The sequence below is a fragment of the Corvus moneduloides genome, chromosome 7 (assembly GCF_009650955.1).
Source record: "Corvus moneduloides isolate bCorMon1 chromosome 7, bCorMon1.pri, whole genome shotgun sequence".
NCBI lineage: Eukaryota > Metazoa > Chordata > Aves > Passeriformes > Corvidae > Corvus > Corvus moneduloides.
In genome coordinates this window covers 12443559-12463088 of record NC_045482.1, presented here as the reverse complement: position 1 = coordinate 12463088, position 19530 = coordinate 12443559, and the positions used below count along the sequence as shown (strand labels likewise).

The window sequence follows — 19530 nt, the reverse complement described above, 5'->3', positions numbered from 1 at the left end:
TAGCCAATTGAGGACAGCATTGAGGGACAGTTGGGTTGACATTATTTATATTTACTTACTTTTAATTTAAATTGACAGGGGAGGGAATAATTACATTTATTATAACCCAGCCTGGAATTCTGCCTGTAATTACGGATCTGACACATCTTAGAAGAACTCCATTTTCAGTTGCTTAAGACATTTGCCAAACTATAAGTGAGGTCACAGATTTCATACAGCAAGCGTTTCTCTACTTTTTTACTTAGAAGTTAAAAAGAGACTCTGTTAAAATGATGTTGTCATGCCTGCGAGTAAGACTAGAAAAAATAGGTTGTGAAGTCCATATTAAAATACTTTTTTAAAGTATTCTGTTGACAAATTCTAAAAGTGGAAGAAGCTGAATTTAAACTGTGGCAGACGGGCTGCCTCATACCAAGGGTGTGGCTCCTGGTTGGTTTGCGGAGAGCTTTTTTTTTTCTTGTGGGGAAGTGGAAAGGGAACAGAGAGAGGATTGCTCATTTTCTTGACAAAGTACCAAAATTATAGGCCTCTGAAAAACTTCAGAAGAGGTTGTTAGTTTGGAAACTCAATTTTTCACAGACTAGCAGCACTGGACATGCTCTGCAGTCTCTCTAGGACATGGGACTGTTGCACACGCTGCTGCTTCCATAGGCAGGTAAATATCTGCTGCTTTATGAGTAAGATGAGGTGAACTTCAGCTCCTCATCCAGCAGCCAAGCAGTTACTCTGGTAAAGCTGGAACTAAAAGCATGACTCTGTCTTCTAATCTCCTTGCTCTTTCCAGGGAAACACACAAAATAGAAAAAATCCCAAAAATATTAAGAGACCTGGTATGTGAAAAACAGTGAAAAGACAGAACACAGGTCAGTGGAGAAAGCAGCAGTGGTGCCACTGCTCAGAAAGCAGATACAAACAAAGGAGGTCAAAACCAAATGAAAAGACCAAAAGCCAGGGAGAAGATGCAGCTGAAACAGAGAAAAGAAAGAATGGAAATGCTTGTGGTCTCCAATAAAGGGCAACTCTGCTTTGTAGAAGCAGCTTTTTATCCTTCCCCTTCCCCTGCTCACCCTTAGGTCCCTGGCATTTATTCTGTGATTCTGGTCACAATGTGGTGCTTAGGAGAAAAATATTATTGTAGCAAACAGTAGGAAATAAACTGCTCAGTTCAAAGCATACAACAAGAGATCTTTTTAATAACATCTTGTTTTCACTATATGAAGCTTTGAGTTTGTGGCTCACATCTTTTTTTCTCTTTTTAAATTAATTTCTTCCATAACCGTACAGCAGAAAGCTCTCACCAGGGTACCTGGATACAAGACTGCATATTTGTAGTCCGTAGTATTTACAGAATTACATCAACAAATAAAAATGCTAAGATATCATGTATTTTTAATTGGTTCACTGCAGATTCCTGTTTAGTACCAACAAGACTACATACTACAGACCTGAAAGAAGGAACGTGTTCATAATATGACAGAGACAGGTAATTATGCACAAACTGTGTGCATGTGTCATCATCAAAAATCTACCCCTTACTCTATTTACTAAGAAATCTACAAAGACTTTAAGCAAAGAACAATTCCTCTCTGTCCAATCTTTTCTGGTGACTAACTCAAATAAGTTTTTTTTCTCCACATGCTTAAACAGATCTTTATTCCATGGCCCCTGTGAAGAGGATTCATTCTTCACACTAGCCTCATGCCTACCTGGTGCTTCAGCCATTCAGTCACAGGGGAAAATCAAAACAGAAGAAAGTTAATCTCCAATTATGTTATCAGCATTCTTGCACCTCATTAAATTTTCATGTGCTTCCAAGTAGTAAATCATTGAAATAACTTTTTCTGCTAGAGATGCCTTATCTTTTCATCTGTTTAACAGTACTCTACCCTACATTCTGTATGCCACAACAGATTGCGATACTTTTAATTCTATTGTACTTTTTCATTAATATAGTTTGAAATCTGTGCCTAGTTAGAATGTTTCTCCCACAGTCAAGAAACTATAGCTCAGTGTCCATGTCCACTGTCATAATGGTTTTCATATGGCCACAACATAAGGTTTAGCAACTAGAGCATTTTAATTCGAGAATCTAATAAAACTACATTGTCCATTTCAGAATTTGGACGCTTAAAGTTCCAACTGTCCAAAGATGACTTAAAATGTTGTCTCCTAATTCCGGAGTCAATAACTTTAATTAAGACCAAAATCATCCTGAACTTGCTCTCTCTCACACACAAAAAGCCTTAAGAAAAATTACAAAGCTCACCATTAGCAAAAATAATGGCTGTTACGAATAGGAAGGGATTGGAAATCAGATGATTACAAGAACAAAACAGCCACAACTACATTAAAGTTTCACCATAGTATATGTATCTTAAAATTCATCAAACTGCACTAGAAGTTGGCAGTATCTGAATAAATCCATACAATCTGCTTTTATTGATTCTCAGACAGTAGCCCACTGGACTCCCTCACACTAAACTTACTACTTGAGATATGAAAAATTGATAGCTTCAGAGGAGGTTAAAAGAAAACGCTCTTAGGGTTTCATATGTTCATTTTAATGTCCTTTTGGTCTAAGAGTTTCTTGGTATCTACAGAGAAAGCAGGACTCAGAATAATTCTGCATGTACTAGTATTAGACACCAAAGCATTCCAACAACATAACTGGATAATGCTAAGGCTCAAATTACCTCTTCTCTCTTCTACATAGGCAGAACAGGCACTTGAAGAACACTGGGCAGAAGAGAGATAAAAAGTGGAAAAAACCCAAAAGAAATACACAAATATGAAAAAAAAGGAAATAAAAGTAATGAAATTCTAGCAACGTGCTCATGCCTCTACAATTTGTTTTTTCTTGCAATAGAAAACCCAACTATACTCACTGTCAAAAGGAAAGGAAGAAAATAAGTTACATAGAGAACATTCTAGTTTCCTGTTGCTTCTAAGAAAAGCAGTGAAAGCACGTCAGAGTACAGACACTTGGAACTGCTAATTTAGATGCAACTTAAGATTAGAAATTCACTTTCATCTAAAATAAGGAACATCCACCATGCGCCTACCAAGTAAACACTTTTTGCTGAATCATTAAAATACATTTAAGTAGTTGGGCAATTGTACACACTACCTCTTTAGTCATCTGTTTGGCTTTCTTAGCTGTTTTATTAAACATTTCAGAAGCAGCTTAATCAAAAGGACAAAGAGCATGAGTAGATGATACAAAACAACAGATATTTGGAATCTGTGGCCTGCTTGGCATAACAAGTTGAAGAAATGTAGTGGTCAGGAATGACTATAAAAAAATCAGTTTAACTAATCAGAATTCAAATAGCAATAGGGTAAGATGCAAAGTAAAACACTCCAAAATATATTTGAAATGACAGTGTTTTCTCTTTTGAACTTTTGAACTTTGTATAGAACTGAAACAGAGCAGTAAACATTTGTGAGAAAGTAATAAATGCATTTCTAAACCTCCCAAAACCAAAATTTCCTTTTAAAATTGGTGTCTCTAATAGTTGTATGTTTTGCAATAAAGCTGCCACTTTTCATAATTTTTCTCCATGAGAGCAGCCTTACTTAGTACAAAGCTATCACAACCAGCTTTGCACCATGAGACATCTCTAAAAACCCCATCAGTTTGGGATCATTATGAAAGGATGGTGAGGTGGATGACAATGCACTCAGAGGCAGCAAACCAGGTATCTGTTCCTCTTTGCTGGTGGCACACTAAGCAACAGCACGATACTTCATCTCACTGTGGTCCTCCTCCCATCCACTGTCTATGTATTTTTTAAGTACTGTCATGCTTTTGCTCATTACAGTCACACTAAGGCCTCAATGATTGTTTTTTCCTTTTAAACATCTGTACTGCAATAATCAATGTGCACGGAGCAAGTTCTCAAAACACAACTGGTGTTTCAGAACAGAACACCCAGGGAATGAGACTTGTCTCCACATCAAAAAACAAGATTTATGGCAACTTAGGCAATTGTTTAGAGGGGAAAAGCAGCTATTTTTAACTATCCTTCTTAGTGGCTGCACTTAAGGGAGGCTCCCATTTCCTTTCTTCATCTTACACAGCAGCCGTAACTACTATTTCCTTTTCTCTCAGCTGTTTTTACAAAATACCTGGGCTTGCAGCTTGCAACTATGGACTGTCTTCAATACTGTCACAGGTTCAAAGCAAAGCCAAATACTGCTTCCAAACCAACTTCTGCCCTGAAGGGCAGCAGGCAACTCTACCTTTGAGTGCATCTATTTCTATTCCACACAAAAATAGCAAGCCTGAATGAGGTAGGGCCCTGAGGCCAGCCAAGGGATCCAGATTTAAGCTGCTGGTGTACAAGTAAGTGTAAAAGGGGATGCAGACCTCACACAGATTCTGACTGTGCTGCTTAAGCTTTGCTACTTGGTGTGATCATTTGCACTTGGGACAATTAAACTCAAGTACAGGAATTTGTAGAGACCACTGTACGAATTGTCAGCTCCTGATAGCCAAAAGCAAACATTTGGTGGATCACTGAAGAGGAATTTAAGAGCTTCTCTCTTGAAGCACCGTTGCCAAAATCCTAGTTAACTCTGACTCTCATTTAATTCTGCTTATTTTAAGCTATGAGAGGTTTATTGTCATATGCTAGAACAAGTCTTCTGCAGTCCTTAATAGAACTAGATAAATGCTACCATATGCCAAGTATGGGACATGAGAAAGGAACTCTTTATCCTCAGATGGAGACATTTGAGACGAAGACAGTATTTGTGTTCACATTTGTATACATTTGGTGAATAAAAACCGGAAGGATAGGAAGGGCAGAACAAGCAAAGGCTACAGCAGTTCTAAGCTAACTTCCAAAGCCTGATCTCATCAGTCTTGCACAATACAATTCCAAACACAAAGATGAGAATTCAAAATAAATCTAGCAGAACTACAAGGTATCCGCTATCACACTAATGACTAGATACAGATCTCCAAGAGAGCATGATCATTTTCTTTTTGAACTGTCACACCCACCTTCCCCTGCCACACAAGAGTTGACAATGCTGAGAATAATTCTGGTTTTTGTCTATGCAGCGACAAATTATATTACCAGCTTGCCTTTCAAAAGTCTTGGAACCTTTTAATGAAATGCACCATAGGAGAAATAGTTCAGAAATCTGTGGCACGGAACCTGTATGTTTCCCAAGGACTGGAATAGCCCTTCACACAATTTTACCTGAACTGCCCCCTCTCCCCAGATCTTGACCAAAGCTTCATATGATTCTTCTGAAAGCATTATTTAAATATATATCTGAAATCACTTCCTTAATTACTCACTCAAGCTCATGCATGTTTAAAAGTTTACCAGACGAGCCACCTCTTGTGGGCTATACTGAGCCAAGTTTAGGTAGGCAACAACAGTCCTACACTGCCTCTAATCTCACCCTATTTCATCTCCCCCAGAACAAATTATACATCCACAGTGGATCTGTCAAGACTCTCTGAGTTTGTGTTCTGCAAGACAATGAAAGTAGAAAAATAAAGGAGCCTTACTTTTTGAAAGCATACCAGAACAGTCAGAGAAGCTAAGCATTCCTCTAGGGAAGAATAAACTTCAGTCTCTTGCACTTCCTTTATCCACCCCAGTTGATCTGAGCACTTATCAAAGATCTCTTTTTAGTAACATGATACAACTCGTTTCTTTTCATTAAAGAGAAGAAATGCATAAAACAGCAATGTTCAAGTGGAAATAAAAATGTCTTTCTACAATAACTGAAATAAGGGCAGTAAGTGAAATTTAAGAAGGGGTAGTATTAAGAAAGAAGCACACATGAAGAACCACCTCTAAACTGGGGAATATAATATCCAAGGGGAACAGAGAAGCAGGAGAGTGTGCAACTGCAAAAGTCTATTCTCTGCAAGACCTTGAAATTACCCCTTTATCGCCAAATGAGGCAAATCCCCTGCAGAGAAAAACACTTGATAAAAACCATCACAGTTATGCACAAAGCATCTGAATTAAGGTCAGATAGTTGTTACAATGATAGTTTAGGGATTTATATGACTAATTTCATGTTTATTTACAATGTTCTGTTTTTAGGTAATTCTGATTTTGTGAGTGAAAACAAAACTACAGAATTGCGCTCATTCTCTGCTAATTACATTTGCATCTTCCCTTCTTTAAATGCTCCACTTGGATCTTAATCTGCAGGATTATGATCTCCTGCTCAAGCAGAACAATTGACAAGGGAGAAGGAAGGATACCCACAAAGCCAGATAACATAAAATATGAAATTACAGTGGTAATTTACTTAATTTATCCTACAGCAGCTCAGCATCTGCATACTCACAACTTCTTTCCAAGAGCTATTTAAACACTTACTGCAGGTTAGGAGCATGTACAGAGTCAATCAAAGCACAGCAGTTGGCAAACTAGTTTCCATCTGAACTCTTCCTATACATCTCTTTGTTAGGAGTTCTTAACATTTATCCTCGAGCTGTCATGCTGCATCTTTCTTTTTGTGCCTCCTGTGCTATTAGGGGCATCTGCTATTAACTGTTTGTCCTCACATAACCAAGAAAACTTGAAATTACCTTTCCACGCTTTCCTCAATAGCTCCCGTATTCTTCGACTCCTAAATCCTTTACAACTAATTCTGTTAGTGTCTGTGTAGAGATCAGGCTACCAAATCCAGCAGAAATATTTAAACGGGGCTCACTTTGTGCTACATCACACTTACCTCTTAATTTTGCTATGCCTTAGAAGTAGACATCATCCACTTTCATAAAATAAAATACAGTAAAAAAGCCCTTTTCCTGTAAATGCTGTTTGAAAAAGTCAAAGCTCACTTGATTACTCTTCAATTAAAGGGAGTTGAGTTTCTACTAGTGCTTCCTAATACTTACTGCTATAAAAGTGCACTTCAAGCTTCCTCCCACCTCAACTAGATAATGAGCTTTTCCTTCAATCAAATATAATTAACTGCACAGCAATTCACTAAACCATTTCTTTCAAAAACCACCACCCCTGTAAAATGAGAAGGAACAAGCATTCTGCAATTCAGATCGCATCCTTTCAGGTGAGACCCGTAACTCCAGGACCTGTGTTGCTGGTGATGGCACCGAGCTCTCTACTTGCCTGTGTGCCCACCACAGCACATTCTTTAGCTGCAAGATCACTTTTAAGAAGGTGATTAGCCTTCCTTGTTTGCTACAGGATGAATGATGCTCTCGTGCCTGTCTAGACTGAGACTTGATGGAATGCAGTTACCTCTGCAACTCGGATTCCCACACCTCACGGAAGTGAAGCAAGCCTCAGTGTTATCAATTAAGCACTGAAACTAACTGCTTTATGCAATTGCCGCAAAGGAATTTACTATCGGATTCCATCGCATACGTCATCCTCCTGTGCTCTTAAATATTTCAGCTAAATGTAATAACTGTTTGTTTGTGGTATTTGTAGATTTTAAGCTATTCAGTTGCAGTTACATGTTGAAAGCACATGTCGGTAACATAAAGGTACGTTCATGACATGCTTATTCTAACTATCCTAAAAAGAATAACAAAACCGAGGGTGGAGAAGGATGGACAAATCTAGGAAAGAATCGACACACAAATACCTTCTTCTGTAATAACACTGGTAAACATCCAGCCAGGATGTCTAGTTTTATCTGGAGAAGCCAGGATATTGCAATAGGCTTACTTCTCAGTGTTTCCTGGCAGTCTCACCAAAATGACTGATCTCCAAAATCTCTGTCGAGTTCAAAGAACTAAATATAAATGTGTACAAATGAATAAAGTATTCAGAACACAGGAATACTAAAAAGGCTTGTGGGATTACACCAGCATCTTGCATAATAAGCATCTGGAAATAGAATATAACTGTGCTGAACTTCATTGTCCCAAAGTGATTCTGGGTTTAAGCTTATAGCATGAACACAAAAACATGAAAAAAGCAACACTGAGAGGCTCAGAAATGGCATCACATCAGCATAGAAAGGGAAAAGCGACTTTTTAAAATTTCCATTTAAATACAGAACATTCACATAAATGTTCATTTTCCCCTCAGTAATTAGATACAGAAGATGAGTTAGTTGATACAGTAAAGAAGTTCAGTATTTAGAATTATCTTGATTTATCTTCAATTAGAAGCCTGTCTAAAGGCTGTTGATGCCTTTGGGTTTTTCTTTTGCATTATATGCATGAACATATTGCAGGAAGACTGGAAGTGACATATGTCATTAAATGTATGTTGAATTCTGATGTCTGAAAACTATGGATTTAACTACATTTTAAGATTTTAACTTGGCAGAAAAGATACCATATGCACAACAAATACATGAAACCAGCACCAAAGAAAAGCCGTATCTTATCTTGCTGTAGTAAAGCAACACTAAAACATACAGACTGTATGTAAAACTCCACAGCCATTCAATCACTTAAATTAAGTACTGATTTTCACAAATATGTAACAATAAATTTATGGAGGGTTAATCATAACCAAATACAAAGAGGTAAAGTCATAGAAAGGATTGAGATTCTAAGCAAATTCTTATTTCGGTTAGTACAACTGGATTATTCAGGCTCTCTGTAAAAATAGGCTCTGTAAAGTTCTGCATTATATGCCACATAAAAACTTTTTTTAAAATGTTTTTCAAAACTTAAAATTTTTGTTTTCATCTGTTTCTTTACAGTTCAAACAAAAACCTGTTGCTGCTATTATCATGAGCACTGGCTACACACAGTGCAGTTCAGACAGAATTCTGGGGCACATTCTGGATTTACTGGCAATTTCAGATGCTTTCTCACTTAAGCTAGTGCAAGCTTCATTCTGAAACAAGGCATAGAGGAGTAAGAGTACAATGCACACCGCCCTGCGTGCTACACACAATTCACTATTCTTCACAATGGGTCCCCTGGTTTTTTGTGAGAACATTAACTGCAGAGCTTTTTTTTTCCCCCACCTATCCTCTTTTCCCTTGTTACTGGATCACCAACTCTGTTACCAGTTTTGTTTATACCATGTTAAAAGCCCATTCTTTATTTTTCTGCATGCCTTATTTTGTTCTCAGCTCAGCTCTTCTGTTACTATCCCTTCTCCCACTCTTCTAAAACCAGTCAAGAAAATCAAGTTGCATGACATCACTGTGACATTATTTGCTTCCTTTTGCAAACCTTCTCTTCTTCAAGATGAAACACTTTGTTTTGATGACTGCTTCAAAGTACAGAACATCTGAATAGTTGTTTCCACATTTAACTCTTCCATTCCTCAACAGAACTCCATTCAACATGCCTTTCAGCACATTCCCTCTTAAATGCCTCTAGAGTTCCTCAGTGAAATGACTCCTGCTCACAGCATTCTTACCAGTCTTGTATATTATGGCACCATTTATTATTCAAGTGTCTTAGGACCTTACTGATTTTCCTCCCCTGCACACTGGAAAGTGAGAAGAAAATATTCTTACATTCTCAAAGCGAAACCACAAAGTTGTGTGAGTTATTATATTATTACTGTATCACTAGTCTTCCTTAAACACACCCCTCTTCTCCCCATTTTTAAAATTAATTTACTGTGTGACGTCATATTTGGACTGTGTATTCCTGTGCTCAAAAGCCACATCTTCAGTTTTAAGTAGCTATATAGTCTACATACAGATTAGTAAAATAATAATTAGGGGGTTATTTGTTTTGCACACAAACATTCTGTTCCAGTATTTCTTAAAATAAGGGAAGCTAAATTTGCTGACAGCTTCCTTAATGGTACTACTTCTCTGACAGGAAACAATAAAAGCAAAGAAAGTCTCTCTATTTGCCACTTTAGATATTTCTAAGTCTGTATGGAAAAAAATCAGGAAAAATATTTACTAGATTTAAAATTCTTGGCTAAAACAATGCAAAACAACTGTGACCAAATAATTGTGTTCTGCTGCAACAGCATTAACTACTACAGATTAAATTTAACTAAAATTTAATTAGGTCAGATTCATCTTAGCATAACTAAAAGAGAAATTATTTAACAGATCCTGGTAGAATGTGGATGTAATTAATAAGTATAAAGTTTCCCCATCATGCAAAATAAGCCATTTATAAGGACTTTTTGGAAATTAAGAACATCATGCAAACACCAAATTTGCTAATATTAAGATATTAGGTTTTAGCAGTGGATCATATTATAGGCTTGAATTTTGGTAACATACTGAGTATGTAAGGATACATACAGACACATATATATACATGTATGTTTTGCAATTCATCTTCACTGTCTCTATGTAATACACATTAGAAGTGAGAATTTGCATATATTCTAGATTAAAAAGTTTACAGAGATCCAAATACTGCCGCAGTGGGCATGAGGCATGATTTATCCTACTGTTTCCACATCTTTTTTCACTCATTTAAATTCACTGAGTCATTCATCCCTGCCTGCAGAGCCGAGTAAGAATAGCACAGAACACTGGAACGAGTTCTTCCACTTCTCAGCCGAGTCCTTCTCCAGTACCCAGGGAGGCAGGAGCGTGTGCCCTGGGCTCCTGTTACAGCTGCAGAGCCCAGGCCTGGCTGGGTATTTCGGTCATGGCAGCTGCTCTGGCTGCAGCTCCCTGGCCTGGGCCTTTACAGCCAGAAATAAAGGAAAAGAACTTCAAACATGCAAACATAAGAAACCAACACCACGGTGGCATCCAGACGAACTTCATTACAGGGTTCCTTTTATGCTTCTCCGATTGCAACTGAAATTATTTTAATACAGAAAGCTTCTTCTTGGGCTAAGTGCCTGTTTTGCATATATATGGCAGTGCCACTGTCTAACTAAAAAGACGGCTGCTACAATTTTCCTACTACAACCTTAGTTTTCTTCACCTTCCTATATTGGTTTTACATATCATTCATATCTCAGACAGGTCAACATAATAAAAATTCATGTTTAAGAACTGGTAATCATGTTTAAAAATCCTAATTTTCAGCTAAGTCCCTTCTCTGCAAATAAATACAGAAGAACAATTTCTAGAGTTTAGGTTTTAAACAAATAAAAGGACTGACAAAAATTCACAGCATATAGCACATTTTCTTCTGCATAAAATATATCCAGACCATGATTTTTGCAGCTTGGAAGGTATAGGAACACTAAGCCTCCCAATGAAATCAGCTTTACTGACTTCTCTCTGAAGGACAGCATCAGAAGGAAGGACTAACTTTCAAGTACGTTCGACAACAAACTAATTACTACAGAACCACCCCATCACTAATAAAAGCAGGCATATTTTACAGTGGATAACTAAGCATACTGCTGAGATAATTTATTTAATACAATAATTACTATAGAAAATAGCCTTAATAGTAACACAACCCACTATTTCTCCTGATACAAGTTTGTCAAGTCTAACAAAGGATTGTGGATTAACTTTAATTCTTGGAAAAATCTAATTAAGATTCTTTAACATGGATGGTCTAGGAGTCTTGTATCAAGTATCTGCTGCTTTGGTTGTAGAAATAAAATCGGTTTTCTTAACAGAAACCAAACCATACTGAGGAAGTCTCATAAGGCAAAAGCAAAAGCAGCAGAGCATGTTTAGTCAGTCATTCTTGTCACTGAAGTACATTAAAGCTTCTCACACCAGGTAAACCTGACCTTTGTGACTTATGCAGAGGGAAGTGCACTTCATGCCAAGAATGACAAGCTTGAGAGATGACACTGCCAACGCCCAACACTTTGATATTAATTAAGTGCTGCATTCTCTAATGTATAAACTAAGGAGCCCAATTAACATACGTGACCTATGATCATACTTACAGCCATCTTAACACAAAAAAAAAAAAAAAAAGCCTCTTACCCATATTTTCCTACACCCATCCTGCTTACAATTCAAAATAGTCAAAGGATATCTAGTAGAACAAGGAGCATAAATGTCAGCTTTTGGCTGAACATAATACTAGGAGCTCCTGTACTGACTTGTTAGTGGCAGGTGGGCAAGGTTCCCTGTACCGATGTCATTGTCTGCCATTTACTCCAGCCCAGAAGGTGACAGTACCTACCTTCCCATTAGTCCTGCTTAAACAAATAGTAAAATATTTTTCATACACGTCACAGATTGAAGCAAGTATAATACATTAGAAAAGCATTCAAAGGGACCACAGGAAAAGCCTGAGTTACAGCACTGTTGAAAAGACGATCATAAGGAAGCCTGATGTGTGGGATATCTGAACTACAGTGTATACACAGGACAGTCAGTTAAACCCAGTTTTGAAAGTTTGAAAAACAATGCATACCATTTAAGTTACTCATACACACTGTGGAGTTCATAAATGGATGATAACCATTCAGTAAAGTGATTTGGGCATTGTTTTGCAAGTTCAGTCAAAAAAAATTGGCTACTACATTGTCTCAGAAACACCAGCTGTTCCACAAGCAGCAAACTAACTGCCTAGAAATGTGACTCTTCTCCCACACTTCTCAGCCAACTCCCAGATCTCCCACAGAAGGGATCCCCCATTTTCCCCCAGATCTCGTACACAACGCCAAGAGAACACAAAACAAAATATACTGTGCATAGTCCAGAACAGTGTATGCACCAACACACTGCCAGCATCCTTGCACTGACTGGGCAGCCAGTTTTAAGCAAAGAGAATTACCTGGGCTGAGTTATGCTCTTCTTTTCCCTTGAAGAACCTCTACCTTGGAACATTTTCCTCTATTCCGTTTCTAATTTTCATGAAAACGGTAGCAAATTAATGTCTTGAGATTTTTCTCATCTTTCACATATGGTTGAAACTGGCTAGCAGATTAAGGAGTTAGAGGTGGAGACAGAAGGGTCCACAGATGTCAAAGACAAGTCTTCTGTGTCCATAATGCCTATTTTTCCTTCCTTCTCTCACAGAAATAACAAACCAAAGAGAAAATACAGAGTACTGAGAAATGCAAAAGGTAGACATTTACAGTTCAAAACAAAAAAACATGATTTGATGCAAACTCAAGAAGGCAGCTGACAAAACTGACACATCCCAGTTACTTGAAACAAAATGCCATCACCACCCAAAAGCTTGTGGTTTCCAAATTTACAAGACTGAGGAAAAAAGAGAAGGGTAAAGGCATCATCTAAATGACTGGGTCTCTCATTCATTCTCATAATAAAGAACAGAAATCTTCAAAACTGCAAACTACAACTATGCTTTCTCTCTCTTCCCAGTGCAAAAGCTTCATTCCAATCAAGTCTGACAAATGTTCAGACACTACCTCTGTCTGGCTGTCTAATACACCTTGGTTCTCATCCCACAGCAAACCAGACTGAATCCTTCATCTTTTCAAATCTCTCCTGTCCGACCCTTTCTTCCTTCTCACCACACCCCCTGACTGACCTCTCCTATCAGATTCTCAGCTGCTCAACCCAGCTCCCAGCTCTGCAATTAACAGATTAACAGACATCTTGAGTCAGGAAGGCACCATCAGAAATCGAAAAAAGTTTTTTAAAACTGCAAAATTGCATTTTAAAACACTGATGGTCAACTCAAGATTTCCATCACAAATTACTGTAGCCAAGCTCAAGACACTAAGCTTCAACACGGGAACTTATCTAAACTGATATTCCCTGGCAATTGTCTGTGTGTGTACTCCACACTACATTTTCAGGTGGATTGCCACATATTAATTAAGGCATATGTTAAACAATCTTGCATTATAAAAGAGGCAAAAAAAATCTACTACTGTTGCATTATGAAAAACATTATAATTAAGCACTGTAACAGGCCAGACTACCTAGACAGGCTGTGAAATCCCTCTTCACTGGAGATTTTAGAGATGTTAGAGAGACATTATTATCTGTACTTACACAACCAGACCATGGAGGAAACAGAGAAATCACTTCCAGCCTTATGCTTCTGTGAACTTATGCTTCAGAGAAAAAAAAGAGGAAAAAAACACCAAAAGCCACCACACCACCAAAAACCACAAACAAGTAAAAAACAACCAACCAAAAAAAACCCACAAAAAAACCCCAAAACAAAACACCATAAAACCCACGCTGCAGAAAATCAGTTTGCATTCTAAAATGTTAGGTTTTTGGAGAACAGTTCTTGTATTTCACTTACTCTTGAATTCAAAATCAAGCAGTGAGTAGCTCCATAAAGTCTACAATCTTAATAAAATTAATAGTTACTGCCTGTAAGCTACGCACAGATTCCAGTCCTACCCAACATAAAGCATCACCCAGCCTGCTCTATTAAGGGCATAAACATTTTGTTCCAAATGAAACTTTACACTCATCTCACAGCCCTGGCTATAAAGTTAGCTTCTGCCCAGAAAATGACAGCACATACTCATGGCACAGCTAGACTGAGTGCAAACACAATGCAGCTCCAGTACCAGGCACTCTGCTGTTAGGAGTCAAACATTTCTGAAGAACCCAATACAACTTTCCCATCTATCCAGTGAGAAAGGCAGAGGAAGATGGTATCTCCCAAGGAAACAATGCCACTGTCTATACAAATTACTGAGAAATACTTAATGAAATATAAAAAGGAAGGGGAACAATGTAGAAGTCAACAAAAAAAAATTTTACAGACATTTGTAGTAAGTGCTAGGGAGATGGCATCAAAATAACCACTTCAACAAACTTCACCGTAAGAATAATTTTAAACACAGAGTTATGCTTCCCTCTTTGTCCAGGGTGAAATGAGGTTGGCCTGCTGTCATCAGAGGATAGACAGACAATTGAGCCAACCTTTTACACGTGGTTACTTTGAGGGTAAAACCATTCACACCAAAGAAAGGTATCTGTGTAATGTCTCAGGGCTTGAAATTTGGGCTCCTTGGCCACCAGATGAGCACAGCTTCCATTTCCTCAGGCTGTGCCTACACTGCACACTGCAGTACTCAAGTACTGAAGTTTGCTTGGAAACTGGAAGCACCTTAGCTGAAATATCACAGAGGTTCATACAGACTGATTTACCTAATGGAAAAAGGGCTCTTCCCAGGGGGGTGAACAGCTCTGTGCAGAACCCTGGGCTTTCACAGCTACAGCATTTCTTTACACAAGCAGACAGCCCATGAACCCCTAGTCTGGTGTCCAGGCTGTGCTTGTGTGTGTGGTTACCCATCAGGCATACCAGTGTGCTCCTCAAGCAAACAGCCTGGTTTGCATCTCCTAGGCTAATATCACAGAGTCAGTTACTAATTCAAAACACTAAATTAGAAGAACTGAGTTGAATATCCAAAAGAGACTTTTCCTCGTGTTACCCAATTCACATTTCAAACAAATTATGTTGAGATACTAAGGTAACTCTAACCAGCAAGATAGAATCATATAAAGATGCTTCAGTTCACTCATTTTAATTAATAATTTAAATTATCATTAAAAAAAATTTCAATCTCTATCCAATTCCTTCCACACTTTAATTTTTGCAGCCCTGTTGAACCACACAGATACAGAATTATGAAAATATTCCCAAAGATAAAAGGATATTCTGTTTGCTTTAATTTTCACCTTATATTTTCTGCAAATAATTTACACATTAGACAATGGAATGCTGTTTACCCTGGACACGCATGCAGAAGGAAAAGTGATTCAGTATTGCATATCGCAGAACGTAAGCAAGTGAAATGAGGAAAGATTGTATCTTTAATATCTTGTCCATATGAACACCCAAACAAAATTCTTTCGCAATACTGGGGAACACTCAAAGGTTCACCAATCACCTCTTCAGGCACAAACCCTCATGATTAACACAGCAGAATCCTCTACAATATAAAGGCATATAAATGTGTTTCATAGTTCTAAACAAAAGATTTAGAAAAGGGTATTTCAAAGAATTTGAGAAATAAAGAACAGTGTTGCAAACCATTTTTGCCCAATACTGCTTTTTAAACCTCTACGCAAGACTGTTGTCAGTAAAATGTCCTCACTGTAGCATTTCTCTTTACAAGGACTAATTAAATACAGACTTACCAGATAATTGTTAAGATCTGTATTCTATGGAGGAAGCCAGTAATATTTTCCTCCTAATAATCAGCAAATAGTTCTGAATCTAGAGCTAGTTCTTTATTATATCTTCAATTACAAAGGGGAAGGAAGAACCACATTCTCTTCATTCATATTTCAGATTATGAGCGGAACTATCATCTACAGCCCCACAGTAAGAATTTTTTTTGGTCATCTTCTTTATTCATCTTTTTATCGTCCCTTTACTGTCCATACTAAGCCCAGGTCTTTGTGAAGCTCTCCCCAGAGAGGTCCAGATATTCTCCTCCAGACAGAAACTTAAAAACCTGTTATCAAAATACTTTCCCTCTGATGTCATGATTTTGCATTTATAGGCATTCAATTCTATACACTGCTGAGATATAGTATCTGTTCACTAATCAGAAGAAAGAATTAATAGGGGTTTCAAAGCTACAAAGGCAGCATTTTCACTCTGATGGGAGCATACAGTTCATACTTTGGGGGAGGGGAAGAGAAGAAAGAGTGTTGGCTCTTTCATGAACATAAAAGGGCAGAATTACACATTAGTGTAGCTTCCCCATGTATAGACATTTTTTTCTGAAATGCAGTGTAAACTTAAAATCAACCATTAGCTTCTTTAACTAAAGCTCAAATCATCCATGTAATTACTTTTACAGAGGATTATGACCAAGTTTTTTTTTTAAATGTGAATTGTTAAAATTTCACAATTAAGAAATAAATCACAGTGGGAAAATAGGTTCCTATTCACAGAACAACCAACCAAGCTGACATCGTTAATACCGTTTTAACAAGGCAGACTGACATACTGGGAATGCTGTTGCCATGTCAGAATTGAAGTGAATTGGGTAAACTGTGCAAATGGGCTCTTACAGCACCTGCCCAGCCCTTGGCCTGGTACAAATATGTACTTGCTCCTTCAGTAAGCCTTCTTCACCAAGGCACAGAAATTACCAACTCACTGAAGTTTTCATAAAGGAAAACTAAATACATTTGAAACAAAAGTTGAGGTGCTGGGCATTCTTGATTCATATGTGCTTTAATACCAAGATTTTTGACCTTCAGAAGTCCTCTCCCAGGCAAAAAAAAAAAGAGGGGAAAAAAAAATAAAAACGTTTCCTCAGAAACTACCACAGAGAGACGCTGCAGACATCCATCTAAAATAATGGCAGTCAAAGGTTAGGATGATATAGGAAACATCAAGCTTTTCATTTATGAATCTTCCTGAAAGATACCTCATAGTAAGCAGAAGCAAGAAAATCAGGGACTACCCAGTCAGAGCGATGGAGAAACTGCCTAAATGTGTCATTTACAGGATTTTCCTAATAATGACACCAAGTATCTTCAACTTTGACAAATTAATTTGAAGACCTCACTGAAATATAACATGGAAACTACCATCAGTTTGTTGGGTCATCTTAGCAAGATTCAGCAATTTTCCTATGAAGATTCACTTATGAACTATACCCAGCAGATTATAAAATAACATGAAGAAAAGCAAGCACTACAGATTGGATCCCGATCGTAAAACGACAGAAAAGTCGCAGGAGTCTTCCAAAAGTGCTGGAAAATGTATACTGCAAGAACAATTGGTATTAACCCAGCCTAACAAAGCTGGGTTACACTCAAAGGCTCCAACATGCTATCTGTCACCATGACAGAAAAGCAAAGGATGCCAGACCAACACACGTCTCTATTCCAACACCCTACATATCTAACACTGAGCTTCCTAACACAATTAAAAATAGGGCTAGTGTCCAAATATATGAGTAAGGATGCTCTTAGCATTTCTGCTTCCAACTTCTTGTTATAAAAAAAGAGTACTCTTCAAGATCTTTCAGCATTCCTTAATAGTGTTTTTTTTGTGTTCTATAATCACAAGTGACAAAAGAAATAGCTCCATATCTGCTTCGGACCTCTCCAAGGGAAAAAAAAAAAATACACATTACAGTAATTCTGGTATAAAACTACAGCACATGTGTAAGGCCCCGAGAAGCATCGATGCTGATAAAATTAAAAATGGCTGTGCCCCAAGATCCCACAGCAAAACAGGCACAGCTCTGCTGACGATTAAAATATATATTAAAAATTCCTGCATTACCTTACAAAGGGCGAGGTATGCAAAACAAAAAGATTATATATTTTTTCAAAACTGAAGTAAGTTATTAGACAAGAGATGCAGATCTAAGCAAAGCATTCTTATTGAGTGCAGGTCGAGCTCATTTACACAATAAAGCAGATCTTATTCCCCGAGACACTTAACGTATCAGGATTTCAAAACTTTTATCAGGCTTCGCCGCTGAAATAGATGCACACCACTTTGCAAGGAGGCACAGATGTGCCCAAATACCAGCGGACCCCACCCCCTTCCCGCTGCCAAAATGGCCAGTTCGTTACACCCAGTGGCTACTCACCAGCCGCAGTGCCGAGCAGCAGGGTGGCACTGGAGAGCAGAAGCACCAGCACAAGGTGCTGCAGTGAGGCAGGCATACCTGGGCAAGCCACGGTTCGAGCCGGGAGTAGAAAAAAAAAAGGGGGTAAAAAAAGAGAAAAAAGCCAAACCCCAAAGAGAGGAAATTCCTCCTGCTTTCACACAGCCTTCCTTAACTCTCTCGGTTTACAATCCCGTCTGGAAGGGCAAATGGCAGATGAGAGGAGCCGTCTTCGCTCTTACTCCATTACAGCCGCCTGCCTTCATGCCTCGGGAGCCGGCAGCGCTCAGCGGACACGGAGGAAGCGCCTGGCTCTGCCTCCCAGCCCCGAGGCATCTCCCCCGCCGGGGAGGACGGCGGCACGCTCCCGACCCCGCTGGGAACCGGGCTATTTCCCACGCAGCTTCACGACATCGAAGAAAGCGCCCGGTTGGGAAGGGAACATATCCAGACGCGCCCACAGCGGTGTCAGTCAGCGCGGGCCCTGCGGGCTGGCCGGGGCACGGAGAGCGAGCTACGGGCTCACGGCGGCGTCGCGTCCCATCCCGGCAAAGGTCTCTGTCCTCTGGCCGCCCCTCCTCGCTGCCTCACGCTCCGGGGAAGGCGGCGGCGAGGCCCCCTGCTCTCACGGCGAGGGCTGCGGCTGCATCCCGGCCCATCTGCCTCCCGCGCCGGGCGGGCTCCTCCGCGCTGCCCCGGCCCCCGCCGCAGCACCGACGCCACCCCCGGCCACCCCGACAAAGGTGGGGCCCGGGGCGGCGAGGCCCCTCCTCGGCGGCTCCAGCTGCGAGCGCACCCGGCTGCTTTCCGCGGGCGAAGGCCCTTCCCCTCCTCCGCCTCCCGGCCCGAGTTTCCACAGCGCTGGGCAGCCTGGCCCGGCCTCTTCACGCCGGTCTCCACTCAGCCCCTCCGCGCTGCCAGCGCCTTCCTCCCCCCACGCCGGGCTCGCCGGCGAGGGGCCGCTCCGCCTCCTTCCCCTGCCCGCCGCCGGCTGCGGGCGGGAGCCGAGCGAGGCCCGGAGCTCCGCCGCCCGCGCCCCCTCTCGCCCGCCCGCCCCAACAGCACGGGCGGCTCCAGACACAAAGGGGAGTCGCCGCAGCCGCCGGCCCGGGCGCCCGTCCCGCCGCACCGCCCCCGCCGCCCGGCCCCGCCCCGCACCATAGAGGTGGCTCCAGGT

The 19530-nt window shown here is 39.9% G+C and overlaps 1 protein-coding gene across 2 annotated transcripts in view; it reads right to left on the bottom strand.

The window, feature by feature from the left end:
• Window positions 1–19318, bottom strand: part of BMPR2 (bone morphogenetic protein receptor type 2) — a 108181-nt gene extending 88863 nt beyond the window's left edge. The window contains exon 1 of one of the 2 annotated variants that reach the window (XM_032115288.1): window positions 18336–19318. In XM_032115288.1, the coding sequence (XP_031971179.1) occupies window positions 18336–18411 (76 nt within the window). In that variant the 5' untranslated portion in view covers window positions 18412–19318. The remainder of the gene's footprint in view (window positions 1–18335) is intronic. The other variant, XM_032115287.1, reaches the window with a different exon arrangement.
• Window positions 19319–19530: the final 212 nt, after the last annotated feature.